This window comes from Lepisma saccharinum, chromosome 4, assembly GCF_977018435.1.
Source record: "Lepisma saccharinum chromosome 4, izLepSacc3.1, whole genome shotgun sequence".
Classification (NCBI taxonomy): Eukaryota; Metazoa; Arthropoda; class Insecta; order Zygentoma; family Lepismatidae; genus Lepisma; species Lepisma saccharinum.
In genome coordinates, this window is record NC_139232.1 from 64,146,671 (window position 1) to 64,173,392 (window position 26,722).

A 26,722-nucleotide genomic window follows, 5' to 3' on the forward strand; every position below is an offset into this window, starting at 1 on the left:
ATCACTTCATATCTACTTTTGTACTAAATCCAAAAGACGACATAAAATGTTACTGTCCAAAGTGACAAAAGCATCAACACGATTGTAGGAAGCAGTTGTTTAATGTATAACAGAAATGTTTTTACAAATCTGAGTTTCCGAGTGGCCGAACGGCCAGCAGCCTCGCCTTTGGTGCAGGTGGTTCCAGGTTCGAACCCAGGTGGTAGCTTCATAATTTACGTGCTGACCAAGCATGATGAAGGTAATTGGAGAGCTACTTGAAAAGCAGAAATAGCCGTTTGATTATAAATCAAAAAACATCGGCGATGGAACTTGACGTCACCCAATGAAAAGCAGCTTGGCAGGTCTTTGAAGTTGTTTTATGGGGGGGGGGGTTAAATTTATACAATTCAGTGTAAGATTACTAATTGTTTGTAAAAATTGAAACTTGTCACGTCCTTATGTTAAACATATCTGCGTAACCACGGCAACCACCTAGTGAAAGGCCGGGATTGGGTGGCTGGGAGGCAAACAGGGAGTATACAAACTTCCATCTCCAGAGTATCCACTCAGCACAAATTCTGAAAGAATTGGTTGTTACGGCCCTTTTGCTTCCTCCACGCTTTGCGCAAAGTGGAAAGTTCATTTACTACCGAGCAGCTCAACGAGAACACACATTCCACCACATGGCTTCCACTTTCAGCACCTCATTCCACATCGCCACCCCTCCAGTGCATGTGATGAGCAGCAGGTGAATTTATCCACCTACCAGCAACAAACACAATGGTTGCACTCGACTTACAGGCTTCAAAATCTCGGAATGTTTCTTACCATTTGTGGTCTTGCATGTGCAGTGTGCACCTATAACCAGCTTCGGAAGGGCACCTGAAGCGCTATATATACAGTGCCACAGGGAGCAATGATCGACAGCAATTGAAGGGATTCCTGTAAAAAGGAGGTAGCTCCAACTTCATAAATTATTGGCAAAAAGACGTTTAGATATAAAAGTGAAGCTACCTCCTATTTGCAGCAAACCCTTCAATTCTATACTGAAATTTTCTGTTGAAAGTCAAAGGAGCTATTTTTGCGGATGGTGGGAATCGAACCTATGGCGGACCTGTAAAACACTGGCACACTATCATGCTCTGTAGACGAGAGTCGTTGGCTAGAATAGGTAAAGAAATAAACTATATCATATGTAAATCCAAATAGAATTATACTCGTATTCTAGTAAAGAACCAGTCCGACTAAGACCACCAAAACGATTTACTGTTAATTATGTGTACATTAGGATACCCGATACCCAACGTTTCAAATAGGAATGATAGAGACACAACACGAGACATCTACAAATCTAAACAAGACCAGACCCTTCTAAACTTGTCAAGATGAGACAGGGTGTACGTACAATTTAGGCAAGAGATGTCGTTCGCGACCAAACTAGAATGTGTGGTTTACGGAAGTGGTTCCTAAATCAAAAGTGTTTTACTGTAATAATGTTGCTTTATTTATTCTGTTATCGAACAATAATAACACATGTATCGTAACAGAAGAGAACAAACAATCCTGGTTACTTACTTCACTCTACGAAAATGAAAGCATTCAAGTACCATGTGCACTATCTGCAGTAGAGAATAAAAATACTAACCGCTGTGTGTGTGTGGAAAATCCATATTGATATTGATATTTATTGATATTGATACGAGCCCTTCGGCTGTGCGTATCTTACAATAAAATGTGGGTGCACTCTTAAACCGACGAGGCCAGGAAGAAGCATCGCCGCTCCCCTGAAGAACAGTTCGAAGATGCCGGACGAGGGTAGAGTTAGTTGGAGCGGAAATAAAAGCTGACCGACTCAATCTTCGGTTCGCTGGAGCTCCCCCTGACAAGATTTCAGGGCAGGCCCGTCTAACTTCACGAAATGATGGGTTGGAAAAGGAAAATACAGCAGGTCAAGGGGGCCCACGGTCGACCTGAGCAGCCAACACAAAATCGATCGTTACAGCAGTTTGGTAGAAAACTTCTGCCTCTGCGAACATGTATAAAAAACGGTCGGGGTTCGTAATGTTTTTTTTTCTTAAAATGATTATGTAGTTTGATTTTTTCCCTGAAGGCGCGGAAATGAGCAATAATATTGGAATTCCTCGTATCAAAATATAATATTTCCTAACTTAATAGTGGCCGTCGTTAGGCAGGTATATACAGACTGGTCTACCAACTTGGCTTACCAAGTTAAGTGTGGCGTTATCGTTAGGGTGTTGTGACAGACTTTGAAGAAAAAATTACAACATTTTACAATTATTATTACGATATCAGTCTTGACTGATAATGATGAAACGAAATGTTTACTCTCAAGACTTGTCAAAAAATTCCGAGTGTTTGGTTATAAGATGTGCCGATACATATATTCACATAAAATGACATTCAATTTTTATAATTCCACGATATTTCTCCCAAAAGTAAAAGAACGCACTCTAGTTTCAATGCAGATAAGTAAAATTTGGCATGTACCCCCTTCCTTTCCTCTCTCTTCCCGGAATTGAAACTGCAAGTGACGACAGGCACGAAGGAGCTCACCCGAAACCGCAAGAGCGTTGAGGAAGAGCTCGCAAATGCATAAAAACGTTTGACAGCTTAGAGCGTAATTCAAGCTCAAGGGCGTTCGCTCGCTTCTACTAATCGGACGAATTTAATTAGGGAATTGATAATTAATCTCTGTCTCCTGTAATTAATTGCAGGCTTACCTAACGAGTGAACATGCTCCTCGAAAAAAAAAATTGCCTTGCGTGCTACTCCAGGTATGATCTACTGCGAAGAAAACTTGGGGAAGTAGTTAGCGACGTTAGTAGAAAAAGTAACGCGTATGGAAAATTACTTTAATAAGTAATGCGTTACTGTTATTTTACCTCCAGAATTCGTCACTTTACTTCAGTATACGAAACACGTACACCCAGAACAGGTACGATTTTGTGCTCACACCGTTGCGTCACGATGCTACTGGTTTCTGAAAAAAAAAAAAAAAAAAAAGTAAACCGACCATTGCATTAATCTAGCAATGTTCCAACTTAGTAGTTCCTAACTTGTGGCCCACGGACTCCCAGGGGTCTGCCATGCACTCCACATGTATTTATTTATTTCGCCTCACTTTCCATAGAGAACCAGTTAGGAGTAATACTAACAAATGAAAATTATATTAAAGAGGAAATAAAAAGCAGGCTTAATTCAGGTAATGCATGTTACTTTTATAAACTTTTGTCTTCTCGTTTAATATCTAAGAAACTAAAAGTTAAAATATACAAAACAGTAATTTTGCTGTAACATATGGATACGAAACTTGGCCCCTTACATTGAAAGAGGAACATAAATTGAGAGTATTTGAAAATACGATCCTTAGGAAAATATTTGGGCCTAAGAGGGATGAGGAGACAGTGAGTGGAGGTTACATAATTTAGAAGTACACAATTTGTATTCATGTCCACATATTATTAGAATGAATTAAATCAAGAAGACTTAGGTGGGCATGCCCTGTGGCACGAATGGGAGAGGAAAGAAGAGTTTACAGGATTCTTGTTGGGAAACCTGATGGTAAGAGACAAGTAGGAAGGCAAAGACGAAGATGGAGGGATAATGTTCAGATGGACTTAAAGGAAATTGGTAGGGATGGAAAAGAGTATATAGATCTTGCTCTGGATAGGGACAGATAGAAGACCTGTGTTGTTACAGCCATGAACCTTCGGGTTCAAGAAGGCTAAAGTTAGTTGGTTTCTATGGCGAAGTAAGGCTGTGGTGGCCTTCTCTACCACTTAACATTTCTACCTGGTGGTGAATTAAGTCAGTTCTCAACAACATTTATTAAAGGAGGTCCATGATTGTACTGGCCAGTTCTGAAATTGGCCAGATAGAGAAAGTATAGTGCCTGTTGTTACTATTAAAATGCAACACGTTAACGTCACAATCACCTATACATTTTCGGCGCCGCGGGTCTGACGCATAGAATATGCTGAAGTCGTGCGATAGATAAAACATCACTGGAAATTGTAATTAACGTGTTGATTTTTTCTTCATATTAAAGCCAGCATATAATACAAATATGAAACAAAATATTCTTTTTACATCATATATTACGTTCTTTGTATTGAAAAAAAGTTTAGGGGCACTTCGTACAATGTGGTTGAATCCGGGAACACTTGATTAAAAAGTGGTCGAGTTAGTAAATTTCTTGTAACCAAGTACAAGCAGTTCGACAGTACTTGGTGTTAACAATTAAAGAACAGAGGGAAGTAAGCTTGACAATTCACTTCGTCAGAAACACATGGTAGATTTGACCTTACAGAACACATCGGCTATGTACACATCAATGTAAATGTACGTGTAATCTTTATTTCTCCACATTTTCCTGCGCGATGATCCCCGATTGCGTATAATTAATCATTTCGCTTTGTAATCAAGAAGCCTGGGATTCGATTGTCGTTAGTGGCGCACATCTTAGTTACTGCACATTAACAGTTACTAAAGGGTTCTACCTCATGTTGTTCAAATATGGTTGCATCAATGCCAAAACCACGAATGTGTGAATTTTGACTTTTCACCTAATGCAGTTTTATACTACTTTTGTTGATCTGATTCCCATGCTAACTTATATGACCTAATAAATAGCCATAGGTAAGTTAATATTTTACCGATGACAAGATTTATCCAAAGGTAAAACTTGTTTCTTCCGGGAAATTGAATATTAAAATGATTATATCTCAAAAGTACAGGCCATTCGATTTAGCTTGAGCTCTGACCTTCAACAGCGGAGAAGTGTGCCGTCAGCGCGACGATGCGAGGGTTCCACTGATAGCAGACTTACTAACCACCTTAAGAATTACCTACATCCATAATCTGACTTCAGAGCTTATTGCTAGGGGTGTTCGGCACTTGCATTTAGTTTATTTTTTTAAAGTGACAGTTTGAGAAGGTGATAATTCAAGGAAAAGAATGACAGAGGATTCTCTTTGTCAGTGAAACCCCCATTGATTACGCCCCCTCGGCGAAAAAAGCAGTTCCTCCCCCTCTTCCTCTCCAGGGGAGGGGGGGGACAGATCCTGTTATCGCTAGTAAGGTGATTGTTGACCTGTGTTGCAGGGTGTTTTTATTCAACGGAAGCTGGGGTGAAAACTGGAAAAAATATTGGAAAATGCAAAGTGATTCACAGTCAGAGTAGAGAAATTATCTCAACGTGCAAAAGTTTATGAAGAAAGAAGCTGACAGTGCTCTTGCGTTGACTGTTAAACAAGCGCGAAAGCATGTTTCCGCTGCTACTGACGTGTCATTAAGTACTTCGAAATGCATCTAAAACGAAAATGATCGCAACAAAGTAACTGGGAAGATATTAGTAACGCCTAGCAAACCACGCAGAAGAAATACATTTAAAGTGATATGGACGAATTTGACAAGTGCGTTATTCGTAGAACAATTGACGAATTTCGTGATCATGAAGGACAAGGTCCTCCTTTATATATACAGGGTGACTGGTAATTAGATGTATTCCCTGAAAGGGGTTAAAGTAGAGACAATTTAAAATAAATTTGACCATATGATACCCCGTCCGAAAATTAGTAGTTTTCGAGATAATCGAGTATCTATTGTTTTTTCTAAAAATGACAATTTTCCACATAAAAAGATGAATTGAGAAAAAACTGATAATTGTAGGGAACTTATTTAAGCGTTTTCTGATAGCTAACAAACAAGTGGTTCGTTTAAAAAAAGTTTTTTCCAAATAACAATCACATGTAAGTACCGGGTGGGTCTAAACTTACAAGTGATGATAAAAAAATGCACTCTTAGTTTACTTGGCAACGTATTAATAACAAAAAAGGTATGACACGAACCGTACAAATTACTTAAATTACTTCCTTGAGTCATCAGCTATCCAACAAGGTACAAATGTTGCTAACATTTACATTTGTGTACAAGAAATAATACTTCATTCATCTTCATGTGTATGGAATCAATGAACAATACAATTAAAGAACATTACACGTCTTGCTCAAAGTGGGCACCTCCGTTACGAATGCAGGCACGTAAGTTTTTACGGGTCATTTGGTCTCTTAACTCGTGATGTGATGGTGGCCTTGACGTGTTGACCAGCTGTTAAGATCCACTCCCTGAGCTCTTCTTGCGAGTTTACCGGTGCCTTGTCATGTCGCTCCAAATGTAAAAGTGGCAAGGCGTCAAATCGATCGGGGGATCGAGCTGGGCAGTCATCATGCTGATAAATCATGTCACGTCTTGTAGCTAGAGGCACATCCTCCAACAACATTGCCATCCCGTTCCGCAAAAAATGTTCATAAGTGATGCCATTTAAGATTTGGGGCAGGAAAAATGGCTCGATGAAATGATTGTTGATTACGCCCATCCATACTTCTGCCTGGGCGTGCGACAGTGGCTGGATGAAAAGTACCCAAAGAAATGGATTGGCCGGGGCGGACCGATTCCCTGGCCGGCTCGATCCCCCGATTTGACGCCTTGCGACTTTTACATTTGGAGCCACATGACAAGGCACCGGTAAACTCGCAAGAAGAGCTCAGGGAGAGGATCTTAACAGCTGGTCAACACGTCAAGGCCACCATCACATCACGAGTTAAGAGACCAAATGACCCGTAAAAACTTACGTGCCTGCATTGGTAACGGAGGTGCCCACTTTGAGCAAGACGTGTAATGTTCTTTAATTGTATTGTTCATTGATTCCATACACATGAAGATGAATGAAGTATTATTTCCTGTACACAAATGTAAATGTTAGCAACATTTGTACCTTGTTGGATAGCTGATGACTCAAGGAAGTAATTTAAGTAATTTGTACGGTTCGTGTCATACCATTTCTGTTATTAATACGTTGCCAAGTAAACTAAGAGTGCATTTTTTTATCATCACTTGTAAGTTTAGACCCACCCGGTACTTACATGTGATTGTTATTTGGAAAAAGCTTTTTTTTAAACGAACCACTTGTTTGTTAGCTATCAGAAAACGCTTAAATAAGTTCCCTACAATTATCAGTTTTTTCTCAATTCATCTTTTTATGTGGAAAATTGTCATTTTTAGAAAAAACAATAGAAACTCGATTATCTCGAAAACTACTAATTTTCGGACGGGGTATCATATGGTCAAATTTATTTTAAATTGTCTCTACTATAACCCCTTTCAGGGAATACATCTAATTACCAGTCACCCTGTATGTGTATATATATATATATATATATATATATATATATATTAATGAGAACATTTTGCAGTTTCATGTCTAGTAGAATTTTAACTTCCGCGAATTGCAACACTGCTCCTATGAGTCACGTGACGTCCTGTGTAAACGACAAACCTTTCCCGCTTTGCGCATGCCAGAGCTCAGGCTAAACCGAATGCGCTGTAAGATTTATCACATTCCTGATTTTCATATTGGTGCGACGATATGGCTTTGGTCGTTGGGATATAACAACATCCTCACTTTTGGGAGGGGTCCCATGCCAGCCTCCAATGGGTTAAAACCCAATTTCTCAAACCAGTCCGGTCCAGCATTTCTGGGTTTTTGCACCATGTGGAGCTTTCTCCCTCACCCTCAGGTAAGGAAAAGCCGAGAGAGATTTCTTCACAGACGGATCTTAATCGTGTAGCACGCTACGTCCTGAAGCAGCGGGGTGTCCTGTGATGAAGAGAAACCTTCTCCCCTCCCCCATGGTGTTCTTTTCTTTTGTCACTCCGTAATGGAGGAAGAGCGGCAGTTGGGGAGGAGAGGGGGAGGGGGTTGTCCATCGATTACCGATAAGGTTGGTCTTGGGTCAGAGGGGTTCCAGTATCACAGGGGCTGACCTCAACGTTTGTTGAAAGGAAAGGAAGGATGAGAACTTGAAACTTTTCCCCTCTATTCTTTTCCTGTTATATCCGACGGCAAACTCAAAGGAAGGTGCGAAAGTCGATGAGAGCCATGCCCGTCATGAGTTAAGTGCAGTTGACACAAGTTTGGAAGTTGGGAAGACATCGGTGACGAGACTTCAAACATGAGGTTCTCGTGCTCCATTGGGGTATTGAGAACGCCGAGAAATTATCTTATCCCAAGTGAAAGATAGGATCTGTACGTTACGACAAAACTTAACAGCAGCACTCAGAACTTCATCCTGAGTTTGACATGTCTTGTGTTAGCAAAACAAGTTAACCAATACTGGCAACATCATCTCGGCGATAGGGCATCGAGTATTCGCATCACCAGGTCAGATAAGCTAATAGAGACTGGTAAACCTCAATGACCAATTCCTTGCAAATATAGAACCTCATCGGAATTTTAAGATGCTTCCTGCACCTCTACTGAATATGTAGACCCAGTTCGGAGGAAGATAAGTGGCATTGCACATCACCCTTACAGACAGACAGTCCCATTACATCAAATGCATACAAACTCTGGATGCTAATAGAACAAACTTTGATCGAAGCGTTTTTTCCTGAATCGCAAAAACCTATTATTCGAACTGCACAAAATTGGTATTAAGTAGTGTGTGCATGTTGAAGCAAATTCTCGCATGAAGATCAAGAACTTAAAAGTTTCCCAATATCTTCCACATATTGTGGAACAGTACACTGAACTCTCATTCCCCCTGTCTCAGGATTCAATGTTGTTGTGGAAACTGTCGTCCTGTAATCAAGAGGTTCCAGGTTCGATACCCGGTGGTAGGTAATTGAAAACGTAATTCCGGTTCACACCAGAAATAGTGGTTCCTCCGACAATATATCTTTCTCTGTGCGCGTGTGTTTCACTACAGTAACTGGTGAACCATCTTTACTCAAACATCTTTGTCCTCAAATCACCATCCACCCATCCTAGTTCTTTCACAGAGCTTTGTCTATTTATAGTCTTCTAGGGACCGATACTCTGCCGTTCTCTACGTATCCCAACCATCATAAATGCTGGACCAGTGTTTTCTTTATTTTTTTATTTTTGAGGAAAAATTAGCATCTTCTCAGAAAATCAGAAGACAATGAAATTTCAATACCACCAGGAATAACTACGCTATTGGAAAAGAAAAAATAACTGACACGGACAATACAGCTTCCACAAAACCAGACATTACTCGTACTTTTCCAGGTTTGCAGGTACTATTGAATAACTTTGCAGACAACTGATTTAACAATATCTCCGACACGCTCTCTCCCGGCTCCCCATTCACAGCGCAGAACGGTTATTTTGACAAAATCGTGTTTTCTTATGTTGTCACTTGTTGCCCAAACAGGAAGCAGCTGAAGGTCTAATTGGCTGTTTGACCACAAGTTCGTTCGTGCCACGAAGGAGGGCCCCGCGTCGGTTCTACTTAGCTTAGTTTAGACTCTAGTAATAAACAACTGTTCAACCTTGCAAGTAAATCAAGCCAATCACGTTTTCAACACTGTTGAAAAGAAATTACGAAAAATTAAATAAAATATAATTCTTATGCCAAATATTTCAAGGGAAAAAAATACTCGGGAGCAAAAATTAAAATGTACTTTCAGTTTCCAACACTGGCAGGCAAAAACGGATTTAATGTCCTGACCTTTCATGCTTTTTACAAATTTCCCTGACTTCTCCACTCCATGACTTTTTCCCTCCACAGTTGATTTCCAGGTCGGTCAAGACTCTGAAAATGGAGTTCAACTGTAGCCTTACGCCTGAAACAGCTTTTCACCTTTTCGTACTGCATGCGTATAATTAAATCTGATAGCGATTACAGCATTCAGGATAGTTCCGCAGGTACAGGGAGTAAAACAAGAGACAAAAAAGGAACAAACTATGAACACGAGCCGCTTTCGCAGAAGCAGCAGTGACCCCGCCCATCCATGATAATCAGGTGTTGGCTCTCTGGGCGCACGAAAACACTAATGCGGCGTGTACCAAAGCTCTGGACCATCCGAACGAGATTAATAGATTGCAGCGCTTTCTCATTTGCCTATTCCAAACAATAACAGCAATGGATCCCGACGAACAGATCGATACGCCACATTCCACATCATTCGGGAAGCTACATGACAAGCTATTTGCCGGAGTTACGCACACGTGAAATCTGGTGCGTACCGAAACCCTGGGAAAATAAAAAACCTGCCATTACAAACAGGGATGCTATTCACTGCAACAACAAAGAGAGCTATTTATTTCTTCGCGGATTCTGGTTATTCAAAGGACTTGTAAGCCGCCACTGTAATCAACAAAACAGCCAACATGCAAAGAGAAGCTTTCTTTTTGTAATGAAGGATTGGCCAATCAGAACCCATTATTAACGAAGAGATTATAAAGCATCAACCATAACAAACTAAGTGCATTGCACTTTACGTCAGTATTATTTACCCGTTGTTTGTCTACCTGCTTTCAACACAAACAACGGAAACTACAAACAGCATCTATAGCTAAAAAGCAATATTCCTGGTGGGAATGCACTCCACTTTAAACTGTAGGTCCAATCTCGACTAGCCGATCACTTAAGAGTATATCATCCATACAACAGTTGCAAACAAATTATCCATCAATATGACCAATTAATTACAATATCGTCACATCTTGTACAAGACAACTGAGCCACTGCTAGACTACACCAGATGTTGCACATGCTGTGCTAGATTTCTTATCTACAGGGTGAGTCATAAGTCTCCATACAAATGGTGAAAACTGTGACAAATGTTTATTTTTCCTTTTCAGACAGGTGAACCAATGAAAAGAGATGCCACTAACGAGGAAGAACGGATTGACATCATTCTGTTGGCTGGGAGTGGTACCACTCGTCATGTGGCACGTACATTCAATGCAACCCACAGAACGCAGATAACCCATGACACCGTGGCACCTGCGTTACCTCCTTTCATCTGTTGCTGTCTTTGGTCTTCCAGGACTACTTTCGTCGGCGACGGAACCTGTCCTTCTGATTTTCTTGATACGTTTGGCCACGGTGTCATAGGTTATCTGCGTTGTGTGGGTTGCATTGAATGTACGTGCTACATGACGGGTGGTACCACTCCCAGCCAACAGAATTATGTCAACCCGTTCTTCCTTCGTTAGTGGCATTTCTTTTCATTGGTTCACCTGCCTGAAAAGGAAAAATAAACATTAGTCACCGTTTTCACCATTTATATGGAGACATATGACTCACCCTGTAGTTTTTAAATACTTCCATTCATCTACTGGATGGATACTCACTGCTAATTGTTAGGGTTATACAAAGCGAGTAGTATATATGCATTAAAATCTCTACAATGTGTATATATAGTTTAATCGTAAGTGAAAATATCAATGGTGCTAAGCATTGATAATGACAAGTACAGTCACCGGCAATAAAAATGGGACACACGGATCCTGAAATACTCGCTTCCCTGCGAGGCGCTATGTGTGTTGCCTAACTTTACGGCGTTGGTAGAAGTTGCCATTGAAAAATTACTATTAAAATGCACTTTTCACCGTAGGTTACGTAACATACATAACGCTTTACAGGGAAGCGAGTACTTCAGGATCTAGGTGTCCCATTTGTATTGCCGCTGACTGTAGATTAATGTCGTATATATAAATAATAAGATTACTCGAAAATTATAGCTTCTGACTCCACTGGATTTCAACCACGCTCATGGATAAAACAGATGAATAAACAAGCAGCAAAAAAATAGATACAATCACAGTATATTTTAAAAATCAGGTGTTGTATTTGTGTTTTGCGTCGATTTTCTGCCTCTTGGATAATTGCGACGCGAGAACGATTGATGAGTAGATGAAACTGATAAAGGGACACTCACCCTTACAAAGAGGCACCCATATTCAGGCCAGGAGCCCGTTAAGTCATGGCACCGAGACGCCAAAATTTCGATGTTGACCCAGCATCCCGAGAACAGGATCTGCTTGAAGCAGTAGCTGGCTCTTGATCTCGAAACAAATAAAACAAGAGCGATGAGACTCGATGCGCTGACAATGCGTCACCCAATTTAAAGCCGACTGGCATATCTTTGCAATCAAAAACGTTGTCACAGAATCGTCAACGCTTATGACTGTGAATCATCAAAAAGTCTGCAGATACGTGGGGAAAAGAAAATATTCTATTGGGACACAACCGAAGCAAAAACTGGGCAACTTATTGTCTCGCGCATTAAACCAAATTGCGTGCAAATTTCAATTTTAAAATGATAAAAATATTCACGTCTTTCTTCATAGCGATCGTTAAACGAACGAGGTGAAATTAAGGGGAAAAGTGCAATTAAAATTTTCCCACGTGCGTCGTGAAAATAATCTCGCAAAATTGGTTCGATTCCCTACTTAACTACTTGGTGCCGGCCCCGTGGCGAAGTGGTTAGCACATCGCGCTACGACGCCAGGGGTCCCGGGTTCGAATCCCAGCATGGATGTTTGTGAGTGTCCATCCATCAATTTTCATCATACCAGCACTCATCCTAATCTTCGCAAATTAGCCAAAAGTGGCACAAAAAGCGAAGTAAAATAAAGCAAATCAACAACAACAATTAATTACTTGGTTTCTGAGCCTACACGGAATACACAAAATGGAACATACTGGCTCCATACGTTCAGCCTGGGCAATCGATTTTACATCTTAATACCCAAAACACACACGCAGAATCTGCCGCAGCTGTGGTTTGACGCAAGAGATGTATTGCCACTGCTGGGCTGAATCATTTTATTTCGATAACAGAGCGACAAAAACATACGAGGCATTTGGCCCACGGAGAGATCAGCAATATTACACCACATTGGAAGTAGCTCCACGTATCCCCTTGGGCTGTCACACAATGCGCCCTTGTCCTAATTTCTCCACGGAATGTCTATTGTATATCAGAGTTAGAGGCGTAGGTCGATTTACCTTTCATGTATAGATGTTGCGTTTAACAATGGTAGTGTCTGTTTTACCGTTTCCAAGATGTTGAAAAGCACGTTTGTTATAAAACATACTGTCTGGTTCTATTGTATACACGCGGCTTTATTTAGTGTGTACTGTATGGGTGTGCTTACTTCAACGAACAAATTTTACACCTACGTATGCAGAGCCCACACAAGTATAGCTAGATAGATTATATTCCAGGGTGTAGGGAACCTGCACATTTCTTGTACAGGAGACATTCAGAGCACAAGTGGCGTATACAAGACAGTTTTGAGAAAAAGGCACATTTATATAGCTTAGTCCTATGTTTAGCTATCGGAGCACAAACATAGTGGTGACTATATGAACAAGAATTTAAAACTTATGAGATACTTACTTCTAGCATTGAAACGTTCATACTTCACAGTTATATACATGTAACTCAGTTTCCACGAAAAGTGGAGTTACGGCACTTGTGATCTGAACCTCTCATTGTTTTTTGTTAATGACAGCATCAAGGCATGGTTGAGAGACGAGACTTGAATGTGGAAGTCTGAACCGTTCATGATCCTTTCTAGGTACCGGCGATAGTTTCGATCTTGTCTCGTCCTCGACGGCAAAGTATGGATTTGAGTCATAAAAGTATCTATAAATACATCAGACGGCAACTTGTTTGCTGTTTGAAGCAGTTCTACACTAAGGCAATTTTGACCTAGGTGACATTTCACGTCTCTTACATTACCCTCCCCGATTGCGTAGTGGTAACGTCGTCGCCTTGTAAAAAAGAGGTCCCGGGTTCGATGCACGGTGGAGATCTATAGTCGTTCGGATGACACTTTAAAATGTAGGTTCTGTCCCGATGAGCCAATCCGTGCATAAAGTGGACTTAAAATACCAACTCATACAAAACCAACTTATGTCCGTTACAATAAGTACATTCCAATTTTCTGTACTGTCACAAAAGACGAGACTCGTCCAAATTTTAAACAATGGCTTCCCTCTCGTCTCCCTAACATCCATATATAGAAGCTCGAGTAACTCGCGTGCACCAGTGGAGGCCAGTGGGGGATCCGTGCGGTACAAGCTCCTCACCTGCACAATACCGGTAAACAGCAGAGCAGGAGAGGGGGGGAAATCCGCTTTCGCGGAACGATTTAATTTTTGTTATTTAGCGTCGCTTTCTTCCACTTTTGGCTAATCGCGACGATGAGGATGAGTGATGGTATGATTTGATTGATGAGGGAATACGGAGATTTGAACCCGGTTCACGGAACGGCCTATGTCTTCTTAATACCATATTACCGACGAAACCTCCCGCTTCCATCCTTTCCGCCCCTCTTACGCTACAGCACCGCTGCTTGCTCTGCACTCCACGTGTGATAGGAGAGGGCTCTTACACAAACACGGCGGGTTAGCAGGTCTGCAAATAAGTTAAACAACGAGTACACACAGAAAATAGACACACGGCTGTAACTCGAGTACGCATTTTTAACTTCTGTCCATTTTAATTTAGAGCTGCTTTTCCGAGAAAAAAGGAAAAAAAAAAAACGATAAAGCTGGAAGCAAATTACACTTTAGAAATTATTGATCGCTCCCGCGTTTCCGTGTCATGATATTCGATAAAGGCAGGGAGCGTCCGAAACCAAAAACTGCACCAGGCATCAACAATCCTCGGTCGGAAAGTTCATTCCATAGTCTCTCTGAGTGCTCATAACTTTACTCCAGATGAGAGAAATTCCACTGCTGCGGTGTTTGAAAATTTTCGCATTTTGTCGACCAATTCCAATCCTGGTTCAAGTAATGGACGTCAATGCAAAAACGATAATTGGTGGGATTAATTGTGGCCACAGTGAATTGCTGGATGCACGGCGCTCCAAAATTTCCAACCCAAAGAGACGGGACTCGTTCGATATTTGGTAAAAGGAACCGTAGGGAAAAAAAAGCTCGTTAAAAAGGGGGAGGAGTACTTTGTGTGACGTGGAATGCCTTCTAATCTTGAGGCAATTTATTATTATTAGCAATAAAATTCGCATACTGTGACCCAAAGAGTTTTCAGATATTTATCTGCAGAACTGAACAATGTTAATAGTATATTTAAAACCACAGATAAGCGTAGGCTTATCTGTGCTGAAACCTTTTCTCCTGAAAAATTTCATACATTAAAACTGTTGATACTGTTTAATGGTGGCTGAGCCGATGTCGATGTATCGCCATCGGAAGGTACCAACTGGAATTTATTTACCGATACCTGTAGATACTTTTTCAGCATTTTCGTCTTTCGCGAAATATTCGCCGCGCGACATAGTAATTTTATTTTTCTAATATTTATTATTAATATTTATTTATTATATTAATATTTATTCTAATTATCCTGAAAGTTATGCAAAATTTGAAGTTTTCATTTATTTTTCACCAGTATTTTCACCAGCTTTGTGTGTACATATCAAAAATAATAATAATAATCCTTTGCGCAACAGCCAATGAAGGTTGTACGCGTAGGCGTACCTACCGACTGCCGGTCTCCCTCCCGCGCTTTCCTTCGTCACCTCAAAGCGTGGAGATCTGCAACCAGTATTGGAATAGTAGGTTTCCGGGACCAGATTACGCTTACTCATTCGAAGCTCACCAATTTCCTCACGATGGTGGGTTGCCACCGGCCCTATACGTAGGCCGAATAAATTCCGACCAGAGCCGGATTCGAACCTACGCCACCGCAGCGAACGATTTCAAGACGAGTGAACGCCTTAACCCGCTCGGCTACGGAGGAGGACGTGTACATATCAAGAATTTTAATATTTTTATGTAATTCTCGAATATTTCAAAGCGATGCATATAATTGGAGTGGAATGCTTTCACAATAATATTAATGAACTAATTAATTAACAACTTCTAATTGTTACAATTTTCAAGTATTGGTCTCGGTGAGATGTGATAAGAGTATTGGTATCGGTTCAAAGTGGTAAAAAAAATAATATCTTGGTTGGTTTTCGGTATGTATTATTTCGAAATTTGAGATGACTGTCCATAATTTACCAGTGAGAGGAGTTATCAAGCACTTGGTTTCTCTTTGATATTGTCAAACAATCTACCACTGATGATGAGCTTGATTATAATGTATTTTCAATTCATTCTGCGGTACCTTATTCAAGGTCAGAACACACCCACCACCGCATCTGTGTTTTTAAAATGCAGCATCAACGAAGCATCACCACCCAGCCAGTTGTAATTTGTTGCACGCAGCCTCTGTACTTAACGTGATTTTTCGAGAATATTCTCGCTTGCAAACTAGAATTCCCGGCGGGAGCTTCATAACGTCCGCCAACGGGTAAATTGAGAATGAAAAGTTACGAGCATTAAGAATTTAATTAACAAAGCACATGAAACTGGCCTGACCTCGACCCACGCTGGCTCCTGCTCTGAATTCGGTATCCTGTTACGTGCGGCGAATTAAACGTCTCGTCCATCGGCAACGAGAGGTCAAGAAAAGGTTGGAGAAGTGAGCAGCGAAAATTTTGTGGCTCGAATAATTTTCTCGCGTCTTTCTTATTTTAAAGTACACTGAAAAACAAAATAGGTGTGTTTGGGGTGAGTTTCGCTCTTTGGAGGCTTGGAAGGTCAGAATACTCTGAATTCTCACCCTTTGGAGTGAGTTCCTCCTCCCTGTCCTAGGGTGAGTGCAGATCTGTCGTTAAAAACCTTCCCTATGCATCTCCATGGGTGGGTTTCACCTGCACGATGATGCCACACCACATGTACAAACTTTCCCACTGAAAATCTACTCACAGACCTTGTCATAGCGAAGGAATTTTGCCGGAATTGCAACGTTTGTGCTCCTGGATCCCTGTCACACCAGATGAACTTGAAATTTTAAGTTCTTGCCACTGGCAGTGAGATACAACTACGATTTTTCACGAACATACCACGAATGTCTGCATAATCCAAACATACCATTTTCAGCAGTTCCACTCATTGAGAAAATCACATCTTTGAAGATTGCATTTTTCTTTTCCGTGTTATCTCATAATGCAAATGTTGAACCACTTTCCTCTTTGATGTAAAGCCAACGGAGCAAGGAAGCAACAGCGTAGTGAAAACAGTAATTATTATATCTTACGAACGGGAATATTTCGAGTGTGTGTTGTCATTGCGATTGTAGTTAAATAAATGCCCCATATTTTGCTCTTTAAAATATGATAGCCATACACAATTACAGACCCTGCACACTATCCAATGAAGTGAATAGACCTGTTTTTGCTGGGTGCGAGTCACCTGTTACTAACCCAAAAAGCTACAAATTAATAATAAAATTAAAAATTACAAAGAAATTAAAAGACAATAGAATAGAATAAAATTATAGGACAGTAGAAACAACAAGAGCAGTACATCAGAAAACAAAAGTAATCAAACTGAATAAAGCAAAAAGTGATATGGAAATAATATCAGTCAACTCACGGGGATTTTCGGTTATTCATATGTGAATTTATCTTGATTCTGACTGTTGATAAGCGATTCGCGGAGCATGTCGCAATAACGTTAGAATTATTATTATTTTTTATTTTTAAAAAAAAGTTTCTGGGGTGCACTCTAGAATTTTGACTTTGAAAGGTTCCAAAACTAGAAAAACCGAGACTGGCAGCGTTTCTCTGAATCTAAACACATATCTGATTATTATTTTGAACTTTCTGTATCATTATTGCAAATTCTATTATTCCTAGCCCGTAAACAAACACGTACCTCCTTTCACTATCTATCAACGTACATATTCTGATCAAACTCCACTAATAAGGGCTCTAGAAACTAGTCGCGTGAAAGATTCCATTCAGACACTTAAAACGGACGGAATTTCCACAGAAATGCAGTAAAAGACATGCAAAGGACGTGCTCACACGCCAATTCCTTGTATTTTGGAGCTCAGTCTCTCACCTGCACTTTGCTAAAGCGGTGAATTAATTCGTGCAGGTCCAAGCTGCGCTAAAAATAACAAGAAAAAAGAGGCACTATCATTTCAAAGGGCATGTAACTAACGTGCGAGAATCACGCTATCCGGCACGATCTTCCAAGATTTGCCAGCCTTGTTCTCGATTGTAATCTCCGCAAGTACATACTAGGTACACATTCATGATTCGAGCATGTCAATATTAATGATCCAATCTCCTCCTCCTCCTCCTGAGAGAGCTGAAACCTAACTTTTTGGGACCTTCGTATTCATCCACACTAGGAAGCATAATTTTTCTCCACTTGTAGAATTTCACAAGGAATTGATTTTATCTTCTGGATGTGAATTCCTCAGTTCCAATGGTACAAACAAGAAGTTTGTGATTCGTTGTAAGCATTTGTTTCAATTTATTCGCTGTGGATATAAATATTTTATATAAATGTTATTTCAAACATATCGCCGGCTGAATGTTGTTTGATCGTATGTCCGTCCATTTGCAATAGCATCTCAAGAAAGCTGATTACAGTTTGACTTACGTGGATTTGAAATACACTACAAGATTACTACAAGATTTGCACACATTTTTTTATTGTTGACAATTCACACCACATGACAACCAGATTCGTCGCTTCGGAACATGACGCATTAACACGTACGGAACACGATAACGTCATACTCATTTCCGACGACAAAACAGCATTCAGCCGGCGATACGGTATCATGATGTATTTGAAATTGGTAAATTTCGTTTGCATGTTCTTGAGTTTGAGTTGCTGCTTTAAGTCCACTTTATGCACAGTAAGGCTAATCGGGACTGGACCTACAGTTTAAAGTGGGATCCGAACCACTTGTGCCTCCACTGGGTATCGAACCCGGGACCCCTTGATTACAAGCCAATGACGCTACCACTGCGCCATGGGGGAGGCCCATGCATGTTCTTGATTTTGTATTCTTGTTTTCTTCGCAATTCCTAAATTACCAACTAGAAAACTCTGAATATTTGTTATAGTTTTCTATATTTCCCCACGTGATAGTATATTTAACATACACCAATTCACGTTGCCTTGTAATCAAGGGGTCTCGGGTTCGATACCCGGCGGAGGCACAAGTGGTTCGGATCCCACTTTAAACTGTAGGTCCAGTCCCGATTAGCCTTACTGTGCATAAAGTGGACTTAAAACACCAAATCAACAACCAATTCACGTTGATGTAATATGCATTGTGATATCAACTGATGAAATTTTGCATCTTTGTTTTATGTTGTAAAAAATAGATAAGTTGCTTTTGATCAAAGGATAAAAGAATAATTCGCAAAATTGCTTTTGTAATGCAACTACCAAGGATAGATTGCGCGCGGCCGATCAGAAATTCGCAATTTCGATCAGAAAATGTAGAACTGCGTCCGATTAGAGGAATTCTAAATTAAAAAATTGCCATGTATCGATTTCCCTCTCATCAAAACAAGATTTTTTTCCTTATCCACTGCTATTCATTTTTTACCAAATGACAAAACGACGGTTCAATGTATTTTGCGAAGTTGCTAGCACAAAATATGTAACAGACAATCCAAAAGTTTGTAAATGAGAAAGTTTCACGACGTTACGCGATCATTTCGTAGCTCTAATAGGACTTCAGGTCAGAGGTAAACAAACCTTTCCCTGGTCAGGATAAAAACTGTCAGCAATTTCCTGTCAGACTCTAATAAGGAAGAGTCCATTTCTTCCCCGTCGCCATAGCTGTTTGTGCTTCAGCACAGGGAAGAAAGGGGAGGAAAAAAAACCATTGTGTATTTTGAAAGGAAATGGCTCCCCGGCAAGAGTTCCCTGGTCACTTTTTTTCGATAAGTATCGGCAACATTAAGTGTATCGACTGATGGGCACGTGTAAGTTCACGCATTAACATGATTATCAAGAAAATGGAGATCGAATGTCTTGCTATACGTGTCCATAGCTTTATGTGTATATTTGGGAAGCCATATTTCACAGTTCCAACGCCAAAAAGCTGTTGAGAAAAAATTAATAAAATATTAATAGATTAAATGGAATTCTGAAAACAAATTTTGGAAAACCAATGAGAAAAGAAATTCAAATTAGGTACCATAATTTCAAAACCAGCTCTTCTGTATGGTAGCGAATGTTGGGACTTTTCGTCAACATAGAATTTGAATAAATTGTTCACAAATGAGATTTTTACGGTCTTTAATTGGAGTAACCTCCGGAGACAAAATTACAGGAGAAGAAATGCGAAATAAATGGATGAAGCAATGGTGTAAGAAATTAAAAAAATATTAGTTAAAGTGGAATCAACATGTTGTGAGGATGCCAGATAGCAGTTTGCCTTGAAAAGTATTAAATTACAGGCCAAAAGGAAAAATAAATTTAGGAAGACCATATCGCCGATGGAATGAACAATTCTAGTAGTTGCAGAACGGGCTTTGGTTACCAAGATCTGCAAAAGAAAAAAGAAGAAGCTTCTTTATGTTAGTGTGTGTTTCAGAATATTGCGCAATCGTGCAAGTCAAACTTGTGTATCGTCATACGCAACAGTAACTAAACAAAAATACTGCCAGATTTTCTTTAGCCGAAATGATAGTTTTAAGAAATGCCACTGATCAAAAACTCATGCCTCGCTAAGGACACACCACAAAAGGAGTTTTCGTTCCAGTACTTTATTTTTTAAAAAAACATAAAAAGGCTGTTTGGCGAACGCCGATATGATTTACGAGGCTAATTAATTCCAAAATGGTATGGAATTTAATAGGTGACAGCTCCCCAACTACGTCACACTCATTAACATCCACTTAGTGTGACTGGCGTGTGTCGTGCCACCGCGATCGTGAACAATGAACATGATTGATACGCAGCGCAATTGAAATTCTGAATTAGAGCAACGCTCAATATTGCTGATATTACGCACAAATTAATACGACCCAATTATCGGTCTCAATTCATTGAAGGTAGAAGCTGCACAGCCATAGGTACGCCGGAGTGCTTGTTATTAACGATGGAGGGTTCTATCTTTAGCAGGAGTTTCCGAGTTTCAGAAAATGCTGTTGTTCTCCATTTCTTTCCCAGCCTGCGTTGCGAGTCCATCGAGATCTGAACTTGGGATTACGATAACAAACACCGCCAAGGAGATTTACATATACCCCTTTAAGTCGCAATCATACTGTAAAATTATGTATGTGCGTGATTGTGTTAGTATTACTTGAAGAGCAGGAACAATTCGAAAATATATTTCTTAGTATGAGTTACCTACCTTGAGCGGTCTCGTAATGGTGACTGTTTCGATGGTTGTAGTGGGCGCCATTTTTCCTTCGGACGGACGTCTGGAATAAATAAAGAATAGTGTTACACAGAGATATCTAACGAACACAGTGCAAATTAATTTTGAACGAAAAATTCCACATGGATTATGAATAAACTCTTCAGACACGGGTAAATGTTCGTGTTGTGTTTCACAGTTAACGTTTTCTTAAAAACTCCTCGAAAACAATTTGTAGTTATGAAACTTCGAAGCTGAATTCCTTACATCGTCCTATAAAGTAGCATGCCCAAAGACAAGTAAATCATATGTGCCGGTAACTCTTTTTACTTTAACTTCTCAAGCAAACAAGTGGCAATTGTCACAAAAAAACAACAATTTGTAAATTGGTTTTCAAATAGGTTTAAACTAAGGAATTGGACGAATAAATGCAAGGAGATTGTCACATATATATCTATGTTCTATCACAAAGGAACATTGTACACGAGATCGATAAATAATTGCAAGAGTAAATTCCTTACATCAATCGCAATTCCTCTACTTGCAAATAGGCAGAGTGCAATACAATTCAATTCAATTGCTACAAAAATTTTTAGTCGCAACCAGAACAGTAAATCAAAATCGTTAGGGATTTTTTCCAATGTCAAGGGCGGTAAGTTGAAATATCTTCTAAATATATAACACGGAATATATTTTACTTTGCAGCATGAAATGCACGAAAAGGAAGAAATATTTTGCATTTGCCGTTGTATTCTGAAAGTAGAATGCAGGGTGTTGTAATATCATGTACAGTGTGTATTTCAGGTTCACGCCTTTCGTTACTATTGCGAGAATAATTCTCAAAAAAATACTGTGGATGTTTGTACAGGTACCATTGTCATGTGTCCCTCCTCAGCAGGTGAAACGTCAGATCATTGAAGGAATGTGTTCCACGAAGGTACTTACTTCTAGGGATATTCTGAAAGCTTCGATATAGAGCAGCAGGCATTGGTGACATTGTAAGTTATCGTCACTTCTATCATCATATTATATATATATATATATTTATATACACACACACGCGCCGGCATATATTTTTTAAAAAAAACCTCCGTGGCGGATCGAGTCCCATTGCCGCTGTTTTGTGGCTTTCGAGAGCGATCCAAGTACCTCAGTATTTCTGGATTCGTGAAATATAATGTCGTGGATAGGGTGTAAGTTTGTAATGATAGAATCACTACAAGATCCTTTTTATTATTAGTTTTTTTATGTGTGTTCAATGTTATTTTCTTTAGGAACAGCTATACTTCCTTTTTATGCAGTTTCCAATGTAACTTGCTGTAGGAATGGCCTACGTGACGGTCAAAATCAGCTTGCAGAAGGCGGGTAGTTTCAAAATCTTGTCCTTTCAATCCTGAAGGGGGGTGGACAAAGCCCAGTTTACTGGTTTTCTTCGAATCGCCTATATAAAAGAACCGATTGAGTAACGGGGGTTGGTATTTTTACGTTTTTTGGGCAAGAGGAGGAGACCTTTGGAAGGTTCTTCGGAGCCGGCAGAGTGGCGGGGCTAGACAAATGGCTAGCGGTCACGGATCAAGCATTCATCGAAATACATAGATAAGTCCACGCATTTTTTCTTGATTCCTTTGGTGACAAGCCAACGCTTAGTTTTTCGGTGGACATTTGTTATTATTATTAGAAAAACGTCGTATCCGAGGGAATTAAGGGACACGTTTCATTTCAAGTACAGTATATGTCTATGCGTGTCCGAAAAACTAAATAACTTGTTGCGCGAAAGTATTAGTTTATATTTGTTGATTCCAGTCAGTCAAGGGTCCGGTTTTTATTTAATCTGGGATTAAAGGGACAATGACAGGGTGGAAAGGAATCACAACAGTTTTGTTTTTATATAATTTCAAAAACAGCGCATAATTAGTTGTTGTAATTTCAACGAAGTTTAGTTATTTTTTTGAGGCCTTTTTTCATTATAAACAAGAAAAGGAGGGAATTCGAGAAACATGTCATGTATACTAGTGACAAGCTAGATACATTTCTTAACTAGTACTGCCGGTCTAGGCCAGCGTACGAAGCTCATATATATATTACAGTGTTTAAATTAAAGAGGATCATGTCATTTTTTTATGTGGGGGTTATTTCATATATAATTCTTTATACATATTTACTCAACGAAATAAATAATATTTTTATATATTTTTAAACTGAACGTCTGGGTATCATTGAGATAAGATAACTGAGTTTTCCCCTAATATCCATTGTAAATAATATGGTAGTTATTCTATGTCTTTAATTCGATTGAACCGCATTGTTCGAGTTTTTAAGTGCTATGCTCATTATTTTGCCTGGGGAAGTAACGAAAACAAGTAACAGGTCGAGCCAAGGCACGCTACTCTCCCTAGAAGAGAAATAGAGCATAACAAGTTATTGAAATTCATACACGCCGTATGAATTCATTCTTAGCATCTGAAACACAGAACAATCAGAGGTTAACCAACAAAGGTCACTCCAAGCTCACCCATTCTGCCCACAGGGACGCAAAGTAGGCACCTAATAGTGACCTCCCAACCCATCCACCTGGCCACAAAAATCTTAGGTGAGAGATTTTTCGATAACACAAATAAATATCTAAACTAGGTTGATTGTTTCTACTTGAATTACACTTAGAAGTATTGAAATTCTAGCCGAGCCCACTTGATATTTTGTTACAGATATCCTATCAGCCAAACTGAATATGTGTGAAGTAATGAGGTCCACAGTTTGACAGCACTGCATAATCTTGAGATAGCATGCTGGGAGATATTGAAGATTTTACCTCTGTTTAGGGCAGTAATTAAATAATTAACTAAATAAATATGTCGCAATGCGTAGAAAGAGGAGTAAGGGTGTCTCTCATAATCAATGGAGAATCGAGCGAACATCAAATTTCCCGAAACACAACCTGAAGGCGATCGCAGGAATAAAAATTCCTTAAATGCCATTGTTGTGGAAGATGAAAAGAAGCATTTTCGTCACACAACGGCAAAGTGCACAATGGAGTTCGCTAATTTAAACAAAAGACAAGAAAACGAGGGTCCGCAAATCAAGGTGAATACAATGTTATTGCATTTATAGGACAGAAAAGAGGGGGGGGCGAAGAATGCCCAGCCTCCACCCGCATACATTCGAGGGTATGCGCTTATGTCCTGGTGCCTAAAAAGACCAGGACGTCATTTACATGAAAGTCGATTCCCCGTTTTTCCTCTCTTTTCTTTATTGTTTAAATTTTACAAGTTTCCTTGATTCTACAGGTGTCTTGTGCAGACATTCTGCAGGATCAAGTACCAAGGACCGAGGCTGTTCGGCAGTCCTGTGTTCATAGGACAGCAAGGCATCATCCATCATTAATTTGTTCCAGGGGACGAACCTGTTGTCGGTGACGTTGTCAGGGGGAAAATGAATGGGGAAGCAGAGGTAAGGGAGGGGCAGCAACACTTGTATTTTTAAAATGCATATTTGGGTAAAGTGACCAGACGTCCAGTATTAGTCTTTTAGTCTACGTCCCGATTTTATTTAAACTTAAAACAGGTCGCCAAAATGTCCCTTTTTGTGACAACTTGTCGGCAAAGAATTACTGGAACAATACACCTTCTCTACTAGTACTATTATGATGAATGATTTTTTAATTCTAAAGGACTGCTTGGTTGGAGTGAAGTGCATATCACCAAATTATGTTCTTTACACAGTATTTGTATATTTACTTATTTATTTACTTTTCAAACATAAGTTTTCTGACGAAACAGTTTACCATTAAAGTTTGTACATATATACAGTATTACCGTCCCGTTTTTTCTTCAGGAAGATATTTGGGGTCATCTAATGTCCTTGCTAGGGGCGTTAAAAATGTCGGATTGGTCGACTGGGGAGACGTCTGTCCCTTGCCCTAGCTCGAATAAATACTGTTGTATTGAATCATTCACCAGATTACCCCTCCTGTGTTGCAACCATTCCCGTAAGAAGACATTTTGCTCAAAGAACGTACTTTTCACGATGTTGAGGACATTCAGCAGATTGTGGCAACGAGTCTTTGGAACACGCCTCACAAAGACTTGCAGAGGTGGTTTCAATCATTGGCATGCCCATCGCTGAATTGACAAAGAAGAAACGTGGCCTATTTTAAGCAATAAAGAGGCAGTGTCAACCACCGCGCTTCCTTTTTATCTGATAACAAATGCCTCTATACCTAACAGACGCACTGTGTATAACTAGAAGCTAAGCAGAGATGCTCGAAAATGTATTACTGAAAGTAAACAACTCTCGATTTAGAGATCTGTACTCTACAGTGAACCCTTTACACGAATGCATACGGCCTTCGCCGTTTCTTCGGTCAATACTTCGATTCTAAAAAAATCACAGCTCACAAAGAGGAAACGTAGCAGATATGATACAATGTTTCAAAATTATAAACTTGCATTCATGAAGTGCCTGGCACTGAAATAGAAGTGCATGTCCGAATGGATTGCGAATTCACGCAACATTAGAAGGTTAACGTGAAGGTCATATTGTGCATTACCAATTTTGCTTCAGTTAAACTTGAATTATTTTTTACGTACTTTATACTAGCACTTATAAGCAGACAATACACGAAAAAAGCTTTTCTAAATGTGTGGTTCGAGGGGTACCGTTCCGCACTGACCGTACCAGGGGACCCGCAAGCAGTGTTGATCCTGGCCGAGAGGGAAATTTCCTGTAATATTCCAAAACAATCCCTTTTTCGACCTTAAAATTCCCCCTTTCACGAACAACGTACCAAAAACGCATTTATTATTCAGAGATTTCGATCTAGGTGGATTTACAAACGACTTTAGAGGGTGTGGAGACAGATTTAGCTTCAAATTAGGCCTTCGTGAAAACTTGTCACAAAAAAATTATTGGTATGTTTTTTCGGGGTGTATAAATCTTTTACTATTTACTCAGTTTTCCTTCTTTTTAATAGACATTAAATTTATACCTTCTACCTATTTATTTAAATATATAACTTGAAAGTTTTTACACTTTTCGTTACAATAAATCAGCCGAGTTCAGAATGAAACGAAATACGAAATTTCAGCCACTGAAGCAACCGTGAATCAAAAATAAGCAAATGTATAGTGTATGAAGTCTAATTTCCTTTTTCTTGCAAATTTTCGGATGTTTCTCCCTTTTTCCCATTTCTAGTAATTTTCGGCCCCAAAATTACCTGTTCCTGGGAACATAGCTGCCCCCAAGGGCTTGACGAAATGTTACGAACTGTTATACTTGTTGGAAAAACTCGAGGAAAATGGGACTATTTGTCAGTTATTAAATAAAGAGATTTAAAAATTAAATACGTTTCGCAGCTTGTTAAGAGCTAAAAAGTTAATATTCTTTTATAGTTTTTATTCATACTTGAAATTCTCTGAAATACAAAACTTTCTCGATATTACCATTCACTGCTCATTATTATCATTTACAATAATAATAATATTACAATGTAATCATAGTGTAATCAGTTCTGCCACTTTTGGCTCACGAAGAGGAGAACGAGCGATGATACGATGTAATTGATGAGGGACACTCATGCCCAGGCCGGAATTCGAACCCGGAACCCCGAATCAGCAAAGATTAAACCCCCTAAGCGGAGATAATCTATTGTAAGAGTTCTGGGAATGGAGGGAGCTGATCTGCATAGAATCTGACACTCAAA

The 26,722-nt window shown here is 39.6% G+C and overlaps 1 protein-coding gene across 3 annotated transcripts in view; it reads right to left on the reverse strand.

Moving 5' to 3' along the window:
- Positions 1 to 26,722, reverse strand: part of LOC145986526 (transmembrane protein 47) — a 276,873-nt gene that overhangs the window by 96,056 nt on the left and 154,095 nt on the right. For all 3 annotated transcript variants that reach the window (XM_083120638.1, XM_083120640.1, XM_083120639.1), the window contains one exon: positions 21,019 to 21,088. In XM_083120638.1, the coding sequence (XP_082976764.1) occupies positions 21,019 to 21,088 (70 nt within the window). The remainder of the gene's footprint in view (positions 1 to 21,018; positions 21,089 to 26,722) is intronic.